The 16407-nt window shown below is 42.9% G+C and overlaps 1 protein-coding gene across 1 annotated transcript in view; it reads right to left on the bottom strand.

Annotated features, from left to right (window-relative positions):
- Positions 1-16407, bottom strand: part of ex (FERM domain containing expanded) — a 96033-nt gene that overhangs the window by 58210 nt on the left and 21416 nt on the right. Inside the window, exon 3 of the mRNA XM_080283396.1 lies at positions 12569-12645. Within this exon, the coding sequence (XP_080139522.1) occupies positions 12569-12645 (77 nt within the window). The remainder of the gene's footprint in view (positions 1-12568; positions 12646-16407) is intronic.

Below are 16407 nucleotides of genomic sequence, written 5' to 3'. Positions count from 1 at the left end.
TTATTTTTGATTTTTTTTTTTTGGCGTTAAAAATTCATATATATTTTTCAATGTTACCACTCTCGGATTCCTATGACTCACTCTCAGGTGAATAAAATCGTCTGGCGTCAACTGGAATAGGCTGCTAGAGTTGTCCGGACCATGAGAGGGTTAATACTGTCTTGAATCCATCTCGTGTTTTCTGAAGCGCGAAAAATACACCCATCATTATTCCATCAAGTATTGCTTTTTATTTCAATGTTCTTTTTCTTCTTGCTGCTAACAGACGATTTCATTCAGTTCAGGAGATTTTTCAAAGCTGAGGGGGTTAAACATTGCCCTCATTAACTCTTTCACTGTTCTCGGACTGGAGGGATTTGGTAAAGCCTCCCCTAACCCTTTCACTACTGCCGGTCCTTCCTGAGTTGAATAAAACCGTCTGGAGGAAGCGAGAATTAAGCACAAGTGCCGTTCTCGTGCTCAGGGGCTCTTTAACATTCACGTGCACAGCCACCAAGAACGGCAACGCGCAGAGGCTAAAAAACACCAATCCATATTTTCGACTTGGCAGTTGGACTGGACGCGCTGGGGATTTCAACGCTGCGGTAAGTACGGATCTTTAGGCGGTGGAGGCTGCGGTCGTATCAGTATTGGGTCTTCTAACACTTTAGCATGGCGTCTACTCTGGTACTCTATTCCTGCCAACACCACACGATTTTTGCGAGCTGAGGGCGAGTCATGGTAGCCTGAGTGTGTTATAAATGCCACCACTAACCTCATCATGGTCGGGATAATTCTAGTACTCTATTCCCTCTAACGCCAGACGATTACATAGATCTGAGAGTGGTGATCAATGATAAATAAATGCCCCGGCAGTTGAATATCACCAGGAATAATTCTGTTTCGTCGTTCTCCTTCCCTCCTTAATATTCACTCTAGGTTTGGATCTAAAATGTTTCAAACTTGCCATCGAACCCGAGTGCGTGAGGACTTCAACGCGGTAGTATGTACGTATCTCTGGGTGGTTGTGGAGTCTAATGTTTTGACACTAACTTTGACTAAAATTGCCATCTCTCCGCCCTGAAATCCTGACTGTAACAATAGATTCGTACTTTAATATGGTACTAGTCACGAGGAAGAGCTACTGAAAGTATACAGAGCTTCGGCATTGTCTTGATGTACCACTGACCATTTTTTACGACTCGTTGTTTCACTGTTTTGCTTTATTATTCACTCTACGAAAAATGCAAAGTGTATGGCAGCGGCATAAACGAAAATAAAAGTATAAACAAGCAATCTTATACACAGCCTAAAGAAAGTTTGTAAATATGAACGAGGGATGAGGGACACAATTATGAGCAGGAAAACTTAAAACCAGAGCGATAAAAAATAGGAATAATTATATGGGGTCTGGGAATATGTATATCTTAGAGAATGGGTACGAATTCTGGGTATACTGTCAACGAATGAACAGTCCATCCATCCATTCAGACAGACAGACAGACATACACCCATCCATTTATCTATCCATCCAAACAGACAGACAGACACCCATCCATTTATCTATCCATCCATCCAGACAGACAGACACCCATCCATTTATCTATCCATCTGTCCATCCAACTACCCAGCCAGACAGCCAACCATCCATCCACCTATCTATCCATCCAGCCAGCCAACCAGTCATTCAACCACCTACCCACCCATCCACCGCCTACCCATTCACTCATCCATCCAACCAGGCATCAACCCATCCACCCATCCATCCACCCATCATACAGTCCTGCGTGAAGTAAGCAATGTGTCCTGGCATCTCAAAATGAACGCTTCCTGAAATTTACTTTTTTTTCTGTTTTATTTTGGAAGGAACAGGTTTTGCTGCCTGTAAACTTTGGATGTTTATTTATTTTATTTTTTTTTTTTTTACATAAAAAAGGATATAAAAATAACTGCGAAAATCGACCAAGGTAGAAGTAAACGTAAGGTGTATAAGCAGTAATCAACACAGCAACGAGCACAGTAAACAAACAGCAAAACAAACAATCAGCAAACAAAGCAAGCAAACACAAAAACAGGAACAAAGCTAACAGATACAACTGACACACACACACACACACACACACACACACACACACACACACACACACACACACAAAACAGTAAATTATAAAAGCAAATCAACAAATACAGCAAACATACGCAGCAAACATGCACAGTCAATAAACACACCAAACACACCAACCAAGCATCACATTAAACAAACACACTAAACAAAGCATCAAACATCAAACAAACACACCAAACAAAGCACCAAACACATCAAACACCAAGCAAAGCATCGAACACGTCAAACACACCAAACAAACACAACAAAACATCAAACACATCAAACAAGCACACCAAAGCATGAAACACATCAAACCAACAGCTAAACAAAGCATCAAACAGCAAACAATGACAGCAAACAAAAACATCAAGCAAACACAACAAACAACAAACCATCAAACACAGCAAACAAAAAATCAAACACACCAAACAATCAAACAAAGCATCAAACACATCAAACAAACACATCAAACAAAGCATCAAACACATCAAACAAGCACACCAAACACCAAACAAAGCATCAAACATCCAACAAACACACCAAACAAAGCATCAAACACATCAAACAAGCAACCCAAACAAAGAAACACACGAGACGACCCAAGCGTAGTGGCACGTACACAACCGCAGCTAATGGCAGAGACAAACACGGATCCCCCGCATAAAAAACGCAGGATAATATTGCTCACACTTTTAGACGAGGGTGTTAAGTAATACCGAAGAGGCGTAGGCGGCAGCAACCCCTTCAATGCGAGAAGGTAGTCTTGTATTCTGTTGTGCGTACCTTCAGACGATTCTATTCAGTTTAGGGTAGTAGTAGTAGTAGCAGTAGTAGTAGTAGCAGTAGTAGTAGTAGCAGTAGCAGTAGTAGCAGTAGCAGTAGTAGCAGTAGCAGTAGTAGCAGTAGCAGTAGTAGTAGTAGTAGTAGTAGTAGTAGTAGTAGTAGTAGGCTCATCTGAATGCGAACATAGTGGATTGTTGTTTGAAGTTGTCCCTATCCTGCAGCTCACCATCCTCCTTTCGGTGGATAGGGAGAGGAGTTGAAGGGACTTTGTAAAACCAGGCTGCTCCTCCAGTCACCTATATTTGTGCCACCACGTGAAGGCGTCCCTCTCCATCACCAGTCTAGTACTGAAAGGGCTGATGAAGGCTGCATCTAGGCTTCCAGTTTAAAAAGTCCCCCCTATGCTGAATATTATCGTCAAGAGAGAGAGAGAGAGAGAGCACATCACCGCAGTAGAATCAAAGAAAAAAAAAAAGCATTATTGGACTTAAGTTGATAAGTGGCAAAAGTTGTTGTCAGGGAAAAAAAAAAAGGAAAAAAAAAAATCAGCTAGACACGATGAGAGTGGGAAATCAGTCAACAGATAAAGTGACATTAAGACTCGTTTTATTCGTGTCCTTTACCCAACAACACAAAAGCTTTACTACTGGAGGAATCAATGGAAGAAAGTCTGTGTTTTACTATTTTTAGCTCCTCCTTTTATCATCGCCTCCCCTCTTTTTTCTGTGCCTTTATATTCGCTTATCTGTATGTTTATTTCTCTACATTTTCATTTCTTAGTTATTCGAGTTTTTCCTTTCTTTCTATCTGTCTCTTTTCTCTCGTCTTCTTCTGCTTGTGTGTATGACTTTGGCTCATCTTCATATGTCGCCAATTCTACTCTAAAACTCACCGTACATACTGAATACACACTAGGACGGTCCCATTCAGGATTTGTTTTATGATATTAGCGGCAGTGTTTTTATGACCTGTCTGCTGGCCTTGTAGAGGATCAATATACATATATATATTTTTTTTTTACCGAAATCCAATAATCTAACTCATCCCTGCCTCACATTTAGATAGTTTAATGTTGTACAGTACTTTTAGGGTCTCTTGAGCAGTTTTATTTTTTGTCACGCCCCAAGAACACAACCAGCAAGAAGTTTGTGTGACATACAGGTCTCCAATTGTATTTATGACTCAAGAAGGACAAGGAGAAGGAGGGGAGCGGGTGGGTCGGTATTTACGTGATCACCAAATGGCAACACCGCACCGCAACATTGCCACACCTGCATCCGTCACTTTCCTCTTCATTATTTTTTATCTATTTTCTTTTTTGCCTTTTTTTGTGTGCATCATTCCTTGCATTTCTGCGTTCGTAATCCCGGCAATGATGCGGGTAGATAAGTGCGATAAGGCAGATGGAGTATTTAGATATGACAAGAGGGAAAGGAGTACGTTAGAGTGATGGAGGGAGGGAGGGTGGATGTCTGAGGGATGGTTGGAGGGAGGGATGGAGTTTGAGGGATGGTTGGAGGCAGGGAGGGAGAAAGAGAAGGGGGAGGGGAAGGCGTCTGAGGGCTGGTTGGAGGAAGGAAGGGAAAGAGAGAGGGAGGGCGTCTGAGGGTTGGTTGGAGGGGAAGGGGAAGTGTAAGGGATGGTTGGAGGGAGGGAGAGAATGTGAGGGAGGGAGAGAATGTGAGGGATGGATGGAAGGAGGGAGGGAATGTGAGAGATGGTTGAAGGGAGGGAGGGCATGTGAGGGGTGGTTGGAGGAAGGGAGAGAGTGAGGGATGGTTGGAAGAAGGGAGTGTGAGGGATGATTGAAGGATGGAGAGGAATGTGAGGGATGGTTGGAGGGAGGGAGGGAGGGAGTCTGAGGGATGGTTGGAGGGAGGGAGGGAGGGAGTCTGAGGGATGGTTGGAGGGAGGGAGGGAGTCTGAGGGATGGTTGGAGGGAGGGAGGGAGTCTGAGGGATGGTTGGAGGGAGGGAGAGAGGTTGTGAGTCTGAGGGAGGGTTTGGTAATGATGGTGTGAGTACATTCCTTAGGGAGTAAGCTTGGCATTTTTGGAGAGACTGGGCAAGCCCATCATCTGCCCCCCCCCCTCCCTCTCTCTCTTAACCGCCCATAACTGATTCGGCTAACCATCCACTCACTGTATTATCCATTCACCCAAGCTAGACATCCACCTCACTATTTACTTACTCTTCCATCCATCCATCAACTCACTCGGTGTATTATCCATCCAACCAGAGCATACATCCACCTGACCATCCACCTTCCATTCAATCCATCCACCCACCTACCCATCTATCCACCCATCCTTCCATCCCTCCAACCATCCATCCACTCATTTATCTATCCATCCAACCATCCATCCATCCATCCATCCACCCATCACCCCACCTACCTAACTGACCATCCAGTCATCCACCGGAACCTTCACCCACCATCCACCGACCATCTCACCCGTTCCCTACAATATCCAGTCACATCCATTAACCCTCTCGGTCCCATCTATTCTAGTATTGTATTCCTGCTAACGCCAGACGAGTTTATTCAGCTGCAAGTGTGTCACAGGAGCCTGGCAATCAACCCACCACTTCCCACACCACCAAACACCAGTCTGTTTCACTGTCTATCCAGTCTATACTTGATGGTTCTTTCACCTTAGCTTGGCTCAGATTTTCGTCCTTTTGAAAATGACTTCACGTAGCTCAGTGGCAAATCAAAGACAGGGCTATAGCTTTACATCCCTTCCACAGCACCTCTTCGTGACTAGCACCATATTCTAGTGATAATACATTGTTACAACTCAGAATACAAGATGGAGAGAAAGAGAGATTTCAGGCCAAGTTAGAGTAGAAAAAGTATTGCTGGTATTTCTCAGACCTGTGCATATAAATCTTGTCATATTACAGTACTAAACTTGGATTATACTTAACAGCACTGACGACAACAACAGTAACAATAACATCACCGCCACCATCATCATTACCCATTACCATCACCATTACCACCACGACAACAACAATGACATCAACATTACTACTACTATACAGCAATTTCAAAGTTCCCAGAGTCAGCCCGAGAATGCTCAGGTAACCATCCAGCCAACCATCCATTTCACCCTCCAACCGATGACATTCCACGGAGGACAGCTGACCAGACATTCACTCACTCACCCACTCCATCACCCATCCCACACAACACCTACACACTCAACACTTACACCCACAACACCTACACACCGAACACTGCACGTACGACTTCTACACTCATAACACCCCCCCCACACACAACTCTTACACTCATAATACCCAAACTCACAACACCTACACCTACACCTACACCTACTACACCCATACCCACAACATCTACACCCACACCTACGCCCGCTGCATCTATACCCAAAACACCTACACCCACCCCAAACAACACCTACACTCCCTCCATCAGCCACCGCCACACAGCACCTACACACAACTAACACAAAATCACAAACGCATCCCTCCGGTTCGAAAAATGTCTTCAAAGCTGAAAAAAAGAATCGTATAAAGAGAGCACGAATAAAACAGAGAAGGACGCCATCGCAGTAAGGAGTTTAAGATCACGTGTCAGCCCTTTCATATATCACAACAGCATATAGTTTGAGTGCATCAGCTTGGGCGTACCTAGAGATTTGGGGGCCCGGGGGAGCTAGGTTCTTTGCGGGGCCCCCCTTCAACATCTAGTGAGATTTGATGAAAAAGATTTGGAATGAACAAACATAGGTATACTGTAAGAGAACTGTAGACAGGCTTTATAGTGTAACAGTTTAACATTGGTAATCCTTGCCATAACTGGTTTTTAATGACCAAAGTACATGTTTCTGGTGTGTTTTACAGTGTTTATTAATGAAACTGGTAATTATTTTTGATGATGTCACGATGCAGCAAACCACCTAACCACCCAACCCAGCCTAACCTAATCTAAGGTAAACCTAAGTTATCGGCACCAAAATCAATTATCAGATTCATTAAAGCATTAATAATACTGTAAAACACAACAGGAAAATGTATTTTGGTCATTAAAACCAGTTGTGGCAACTTCTAAATATTGTCCCGTAATCCTCTCAATCCTATAAAATTACAAAAACGAAAATTAAATATATTTTTATATACACTATTACAATAGAAAGTATTTCCAATAATTTGTACTCACAATTAGTCGTAGTGAGTACTGTTGTTTGTTTTAAAAGCCAAATTTCAAGAGCCGGCGGCGTTGCACCCACCGGTTTCAACGTCAGGTGACGACTGAGACCGTGAGACGTGTCTCGAATGTATCGGAAGGTTTAGGCCCACCGCTTGGCTACAAGTTGCCAGATATCTCATTCTCAAAACTTATCTATCTCAGCCGGGATTGTCGGGATGATAAATATATATATTTTTAAATATTAAGAAAAAAGCTTATAAATTTTTAAGGCTTTTGGCCCCCCCCTCTCATTTGGGGACCCGGGGGCAGTTTCAAACAGCCCCCCCGCCCCCCCTCAGGCACGCCACTGGGCATCAGATCAGTGGCCGAGATAGAAGCTTTGTTATAGTTTCGAAGCTTGGGTGTGCGTATGTCAAGTAGTCCCGTCTCGAAATTATCTAGTTCGCTGAATATCCCGCTCGAGGGAGTGATGGCAGTTCAGTTTGCTAATCTAGACAAACAAATTTTTATCTGTCTTTCGTTATTAGATTTGAACACCATCTTTCAAAACTGTTTTGTATGAACTAGCCTTAACACAAGTCGGACTGGAATAAATGTCAACCAAGGCTAGCGATTTCGAATCTGTTTATTGAGAGTATCGGACAATTTAAAGCTATCTTGCTGTTTCTGATGAAGCGACTGCTAGTTTGATGACAACACTTTTCGTTACAACTACATTAAGTACGAAGACAGAAGCATATATACCCATCAGCAATGTCAGCGAATACTGACAAATTATTAGTGCTACAAGAAAATTATTACTCTCAAATAAATAATCATGTAAATCTGAACATTTTTATCAACACATCCTGGTGGTTTATCGCCCATGCCGTTCGTCAATACCACAAGCGGTAAATGTGCGGCCATAAAACTAAACTGATGAGACTGCCACCCCCTCCCGGACGCGTGACTCAGGCCTCCGTCACAGGGCTTCAAAATTACTAAGAATATTTTTACTAGATGATCTTAGGACTTCAGGCTGTTTCTATAATCTGAATCGCGAAAAATCAGTGCAAGTCCCTAATTACTGATGGATAGTTATGGCACGTCTTTGAGTAGCCTGCATCCCACATTGCACAGACCAATCAGCAACAACAGAAAATGGATACACGTTCTGTCTTCATTACGTTCCTCAGAAATCATCTGCAAAAATTCGAAAGATAATATTTAGAAGAAGCCACTACTTGTATTAAGTATTTTGAGTGCTTTCTGTTAATATTTCATCATTTGCTTTCCTTCTATGACACTTCCGTCGCAAATGACTCTTGACGTTATTAATGAGCCACAGTGGAGGCTTAATGACCTCAAGGGGGGGGAGTCAATCTGCGACAGAAATGTCATAAGTGTCAGCAAATGGTGAGATATGAACAGAAAACACTTCAGACTACTTGTAATTTACGCAAGGTTTAAAGAACAGCAGGTGTTGTTATTTCTGGTAAAAAAAAAAAAAAAAAAAAAAAAAAAAAAAACTTTCAAGCACACAGTCGTCTGATTCGTGCTGATTTTGGCATGGCAAGCTTCGGTGCACTTCTTCTCAAGCGATTTATTTTGAATATTAGGCCTGATAGCATGAGGGCTGTTAGAATGTTGCCTCAGTTTCTTTTCTCTCTAGTCCATGTTAAAGCAGCGGCACAATTAGGGACCTGGATGTAAACTCAATTGTTTCGGGTCATTGTCAAGGAAAAGACTTGGAAAAAAGGACTGTCTTCCTCAAGTATCCTCGTTCAGTCGATAGGCATAATTATAAGCCCTTTTCCTCTTCTTTTTTTTCTTTTCTTTTCTTCTTCTTCGCTCAAACCATCTATAATATTTTGAGGAAAAGATCTGTACTTCTATTTATATTTTCCAATACTTTCACAAATCCTCATAACTTTCCCATTAAAAATTTATGCCTGAACCTGCCGCAAGGGCCGGACTCCACGCCACCACCACCACCACAGTGCATAAAGTCCATCATTATCTCTCACCAGGATCACCGTCACCACCGCAGTCACTTGTCACTACCACATTCTTTACATGCCATCACTATCACACCTGCCATCATCACCAGTTATCACCACCAGCCACCACCAGTACAGCACCACCACCACCACCACCACCTCTTCCCATCCTCATCATCATCATCAACAGCCAAATTCACATCTACCAATGACACCATCACCTTTCAACCCTACGACCATCACTACCACACCACTAGCCATAACTATCACCACCACCACAATCACTACGCCACAAAATTATTACCACTACCACACCACATCACCACCACACTACACCATTACTACCACTACCACACCAGATCACCACACCACACCACTTTGAAGGGACCGGGACAAGGGTGGGAAGGCAGAGTGGTGTAGCGAGCGCCAGACTCCTACCTCTCTCCTCATTTACATGCCTTCCCTTGCCCCTCTATTGCCCTCCTGTCTATCCGTCTACACCCACCCATTTCCTCGTCTACCTCAGCCCGCCCACCTCCCCACATGTCTACACTCACCTTTCTCCCCGCCTATGCCTACCTGTCTGTCTACCCTACCTCGCCGCATATGATCAGCATTAAACCCACACTACACCACACCACAACACAATACAGTACACCACAACACACCACATCCACACCACAACACAACACAACACAATACAGTACACCAAACCACACCACACCACACCACACCACACCACACCACACACAAAGTCGGATTTAAAGAATGTCCCGCTTGGTTTATAAGAAAGTTCAGGAGGTTATTCTAAAAATCTAGGGTGAATTTTGAGTAGAAATGCTTTACTGTACCAACATGGCTCAAACTCTCAGCCTTTAAACACACACACACACACACACACACACACACACACACACACACACACACACACACACACACAGACACAGACACACACACACACACAGACACACACACACACACACACACACACAGACACAGACACAGACACACACACACACACACACACACACACACACACATACACACACACACACACACAGACACACACACACACACACACACACACACACACACACACACACACACACACACACACACACACACACACACAGAGCAGTACCATACCACACCATAGCCACATTACCACATACTCGCAGGCACACCACCACCACACCTCATCACATAAACCACTACCACATCCCAGCCACACCAACACCGGGGGAGGGGGGGGGGGGGATCTCAAAGGTATTTTCGATGGGTTTTCTGTCGTATTTGATTATTCTTTGCAGGATGATTAGCGACATTAGAATCCTCCTCTGTCTTGCTCTCTTGCAGTTTATATTACAGTTTGTTAGTTTACAATGCAGTTTACATTACAGATTATATTACAGTTTGTTAGTTTACACTGCAGTTTACATTACAGTTTACATTACATATTACAATTTGCATTACAGCTTACATTCAAGTTTACATTACAGGTTACACAACAAATTACAGTTTACATTACAGTTTATATCAAAGTCCATTCTTGTATCCTTCAGCCCCAGGACGTAATGTATACTTTATCATGGCGATCTCTAGACGATTTATACAGCCTAGGAAGGGCTTTATGAACTGGGGGTTAGGTAAAGTCTTCACTGACCCCCTGAGTACGAGAGGTGTTTCTTTAGTGTGAAAAAAGTCTGGAGGTATAAATACATGAATAAATAAATAAATAGGTTAGGTGAGTGGAGGTGTTAATGTGTGTGTGTGTGTGTGTGTGTGTGTGTGTGTGTGTGTGTGTGTGTGTGTGTGTGTGTGTGTGTGTGTGTGAGAGAGAGAGAGAGAGAGAGAGAGAGAGAGAGAGAGAGTTACGTATGTATGTATGAAAGTATATTTGTAGGTATGTATGTATGTATGCATATATGTATGTGAAGGGGGAGTGGCAGGGAGTAAGACAGTAGCAGGGAGCGGCAGGGAGAGGGAGGGGGGTTGCCGTGAACACCCCCTGAGGGCGACATTAGGAAGGCATGCCGGTGATTCGACATTACGACAATTTACCACACCTAGCTTTCTCTACCTTTGCTGAGAGAGAGAGAGAGAGAGAGAGAGAGAGAGAGAGAGAGAGAGAGAGAGAGAGAGAGAGATTTTTTGCTTTTGGACTCTGCCTCACCAAAATGGGAAAATCTGACTCATTTTACCCTTGAGCTCATTGTCGTTTATCATGTTTCATTTTTTCTGCCTCTAGACGATTTCATTCAGCTCAGGATAGATTTTTCGAACTAAATTTGCTTGGAATTCTTGTATTATGACAATTTTTATATGATTTTCAGGAGCAACAATGGTCTGCTGCGGTTCCAGTACTTTCATTCTTTTTACTTTTTATTTTTTTCTTTCATTTTTCTTTTTTTTCTGGGTTAGTGTATATATTTTGTGTCAGTAATGATTGCGTCACCATAATCATCCTTCAACACTACCACTACATCTTCGCAACATGTCATTACCACTTTTTATCAGCTTTCATTACCTCCAGTGGTTTCGGTCCTCCCCCCCGTCCCTCCGCCTCTCTCTCTCTCTCTCTCTCTCTCTCTCTCATCACAGTCGCCTTCACGTTTTCACCAGGATACACGGAGGGATGGCAGACGGAGGGCCGGCCGTGGGAAGTGTGCTGCTGCTGCTGCTACAGGCCCACTTTCACGCTAAGGATGGGGTCTGGCCTAGCTCACACCCTCCCCCCCCCTCCCAGCCCCGTCCTAGCTCTGTGCAAGGCTGTGTCAAGGCTGGACAAGGTAATCGTAAGGCACTGGGATTTTGTTATGATTGTAATGTGTGTCTGAGGAATTATATTAAGTCGAGAAAGTAATGGTTCGACTTGCACGTAACATAAATCCCAAGCTAATATTCCTGAACTAATGCGAAATACATATAAATAAGCAGATGCATCAAGGTAGAGTTGGGGAACAAAAAATTCGCTTATTATTTTACCTCTTCCGCCTCTCACTTACCCTCTGCTGGCTAATATTCGTATGATGAGAGAGGCTTGGTGTATGTCTGCCCAGATATGATTCTCTTTGATATGAGGCGTCAGGGGTGGAAGTGACGGACATGCTCTAAATGTGAAGTGAACACAGTGGAACAGGAAGTGAACTTATGCACCTGACTGTACACGCGTTGTTGTTGTTGTTGTGATCCAAGATTCATGGTGCCACCGTATGAAGGCTTCCCTCTCTAGTAATCCATTCACTTTATCTTGGCCTAAAATTGCCATCCCTCATCTTCAATATTGAGTTATAACATCAGATTAACACTAGAATATGATGCTGGTCACGAGGAAGTGCTATAGAAAATTAAAAGGATGTAGAGCCACAGTATTGTCCATTTCTGCCACTGAACTACGTGAAATAAGCTGCAGAAAGATGAAAATTTGAGCCAAGTGAATGAACTAAAGAACACATGTAAACTTAGAATACAATACAGTATACACATGAGGGAAATCAGTACGTAGGAAGGCATATAGGGTTAGGTGGTGTTGTATACTCACGTTAGGCGAGGTTTTCCAGGCTTTCGGTGCATACTTGCTGAGTTTGCTGTCAGGGTCAGCGAACACATCTTCTCCGTCTGAAACACATGAGGGAAAAAAAAATGAATGAGAAACACAGAGATTGCTGCTGAATATAAAGTACAGAACACAGGGTAATACAGAGGAACATAAAGCATCGTTGTGAATGTGTTATGAAGGTAAAATGGTTGACAAGGGTGGGGTGGGTGTACGTGTAGAAAGGTGTATAAGGATTGGTGTACACAGGTGAACAGGAAGGTATATATGGGAGGGTGTATACGGGTGGACAGATGGATGTACATGAATTGGTGTACACGAATAGTCAGGTGGGTATACATGGATGGGTGTAAACGGGTAGACAGCTGGGTATAAATGGGTGGGTGTACACGGGTAGACAGGGGGTTATATATGGATAGGTGAACGCTGGTAGGCAGGTGGGTATACATGAGTGTACATGGATGGGTGTACATGGGTGAGTGTACATGAATGGGTGTACATGGGTGAGTGTACATGGATGGGTGAAAACAGGTGAGTGCACTGATGGATGAAAGTGATTGACCTTGACCTTTGACCTGATACGACCACATAGTTTTTTCTGCACTAAGTATGTGTGTGTGTGTGTGTGTGTGTGTGTGTGTGTGTGTGTGTGTGTGTGTGTGTGTGTGTGTGTGTGTGTGTGTGTGTGTGAGAGAGAGAGAGAGAGAGAGAGAGAGAGAGAGAGAGAGAGATACTAGACAGTAGATTTCGATAATAAACAAACATACTTACCCATGTGATTACAACTCCTTTCTTCATTGCAACAGGGATAATAATACATGAATGTTTGTAAATAAAGAAAAAAGAAAATAACAGAGAAGAATGACATAATTACGGAAGGAAGGGTTAAGGAAAAACGCCAATTACCAGGAAACAGGACGAGAGAACGACAAAGACATGAAAACGTGAGAAAACATGCCACACCAACCACAGGGGTGATGATTATTGAGAGAGAGAGAGAGAGAGAGAGAGAGAGAGAGAGAGATCAGTCTATCAGAGTAGAAAGCAATTCTCCATAACACTGACAACTCTACTAAAGACATACTGCAATGACACAACGAAAAATCAACGTAGCATCAATATTGCAATCCTAAACCACCAGAAAGAGAGAGAGAGAGAGAGAGAGAGAGAGAGAGAGAGAGAGAGAGACGGTGGCATTTCCTGTAAGTTTCCTCAACTGTCAACACCATCCGCTGTGACCGACTTGGCTCAGGGCACATTTCCTCTCTCTATTGCCTTTCCTATTTTGATTTTTTTGTAATTCCCTTTGTCTTTGTATTCCCTACCTTTCCTGTTTTGAATTCCCTCGTCGTATTTCTGTTTCTGTAGTCGATTTATGCCAAGAAGACTGACTTGTTCTCTGCTACAACGGTTTGTTTTGAAATCCTGTCGATAGTGTTTACTTTTGTTGCGTTCGATTCATTCAAGGATTAAATATTTTCTCGTGTTCATTTTTTGTCTTTGAATCGACTTTTTAGGCTTGAATTACTCTGTACATTTTTGCTTTAAATTTACGATATACACATCGTTTTTTCTCTCTCGTTTTTGTATATCCTTTCCGTCTCGAATTCCTTTTTTAAAATATTCTTTTAAACTGCAGATTTGTTTCTTTCGTTTTTTTTTTCTTTACTTATTATTGCTACTTGGGCTCATAATAAAAGGTTTTCGTATACTGCTTTTTTTTCATAAAATTCTACTCAGTAATTCATAACCTCTTCAATGCCTTCTCTCTTTTTTATGACAAATTCTATCTCGTCTTTTATTGTGTATTTTACTCGTAATTTTATCATTTTTCTCCACAGTTCTCTATTTGTATTTCTCTTTTCTATAATCTATTTCTCTTTTTTTTTTTTCACTCTTCTCTCATTTTCTTATACATATTTTTTCTCTAACTTCTCTCCTGTCTGTCACTACGCAGCTGCTGTCATGGCAACGGGAGGAGGGGTTAAAGTGAATGATTAGGCTTTTCTTTGTTTCTCTCCGTGTATGTCTGCGTGTCTGTGTCTGTCTGTGTCAATGTTTGTCTCCAAGTATGCCTGTCTGTCTGTAACTATCTTCGTTTCTGTCTGTGTCTGTCTGTGGGTCTATCTCCATTTATCTTTGCGTCTGTCTATATTTACGTATTTGTATGTGTGTATTATTATCTGTGTGTGTCTGTCTGTCGTGTCTGCTTGTGTTTGTGTGTGTCTGTGGTTACCTGTATGTTTTTCTGTGTCTGTGTGTCTGGAGCTGTGTTTATCTGTGTGCCTATTTCTATGTCTGTCTGTCTGTGTGTATATTGTGTTTGTTTCTGCGTCTGTCCATACGTGTCCATCAGCATGTCTCAGTCTGTCTGTCCACAAACCTGTTCCTTTGCTTGTTTTTATTACTCTGCTCCTCCTCGTCAACTTGTTTTTCCTGTGTGTGTGTGTGTGTGTGTGTGTGTGTGTGTGTGTGTGTGTGTGTGTGTGTGTGTGTGTGTGTGTGTGTGTTGCTTTCACATCGTATTGGGGCGAGGTGGTGGTGATGATAGTAGGTGTGGTGATGATAATGATGATAATGATGATGATGATGATGATGATAATGATGATGATGATGAAAATGATGACGATAATGATGATGATGATGATTGTTAATGTGGTGCTGGTGGTGATAAAGGATGTGATAAGTAATGATGATGACAGTGATGATGGCTAAAGTAAGGGTGATTATTATTATTATTATTATTATTATTATTATTAGTAGTAGTAGTAGTAGTAGTAGTAGTAAGAGGAGGAGTGGGTGGTGGTGGTGATGACAGAAAATTTGGTTGAAATATGATGAAGGTAGTTATGAAGAGCAGTGGTGATGGTGGTGGTGATGATGGTGGTGGTGGTGGTGGTGATAATAGCAGTAGTGATGAGGATGGTAGTTGTGGTGGGATCTGTGGTAATAGTGGTAATGACCTTGATTGTGGTGATTGTGGTAGTTGTGATGGCGGTAGGTGTAGTTAGGGTAGTAATAATTTGGCTATGGAGACAGTAACATCAGTAGTAGTAGTAGTAGTAGTAGTAGAAATGGCGGTGGTGTGGTGGTGGAAGCTAATGGTAGTGGTGGTGGTGGTGGTGTTGGTGATGGTAATGGTGGTGGTGGTTAATGGTAATGGTGGTGGTGGTGGTGGTGGTAGTTAATGGTAGTGGTTGTGGTGATGGTAGTTGGGGAGGCGGAGGCAGTGATGGAGGAGGTGGTAAGCTTGGTGGAGGGAAGGAGGGAAGGGGGGGGGAGAGATGGAGAGGGAGGTGAGGTAAACGAGAGAGAGAGAGAGAGAGAGAGATGATATTAAAGGAAATATAAAGAAACAAGTAAAGAAAAAAAAAAGATGGGAGAGGCGAAGAGGAGGAGGGGAGGTAGGGAGAAAAGTAGGGAAGGGGAGGGGGGGAGGGAGGGAGGGAGAAAAATATGTAAGGATGGAGGGAAAGGTAAGGCGTGATGGAAAGGTGGGAGGGAAGGAGAGTGAGATGGATGGTCAGTGAAGGAAGGTGGAGGGAGGCTGAGAGGAATGATGGATGGAGAGAGGGAGGGAATGAAAAGGGATAAAGAAGGGAGTAAGGGAGAATGAGAGAAATATAGGAAAGGATGATGGACAGAAGAGGAGAGGCAGAGAAGTGAGGAAAGAAGGAGGGAGTGAGAGGTAAGGAAGGAAGAAGAGAGGACTGAGGGAGAGAGGCAGAGAGAGAGGAAGGAAGCAGGAGAAATAAAGAAAAAATGGAAGAAGAAAAAAGGAAGGAGAAGGAAGAAGGATGAATGAGGGAGAGGAAGGAAGAAGG

This window comes from Coenobita brevimanus, chromosome 97 (assembly GCF_032717465.1).
Source record: "Coenobita brevimanus isolate Jiangsu-jjx chromosome 97, ASM3271746v2, whole genome shotgun sequence".
NCBI lineage: Eukaryota > Metazoa > Arthropoda > Malacostraca > Decapoda > Coenobitidae > Coenobita > Coenobita brevimanus.
This window is presented reverse-complemented; position numbering and strand designations above follow the sequence as displayed.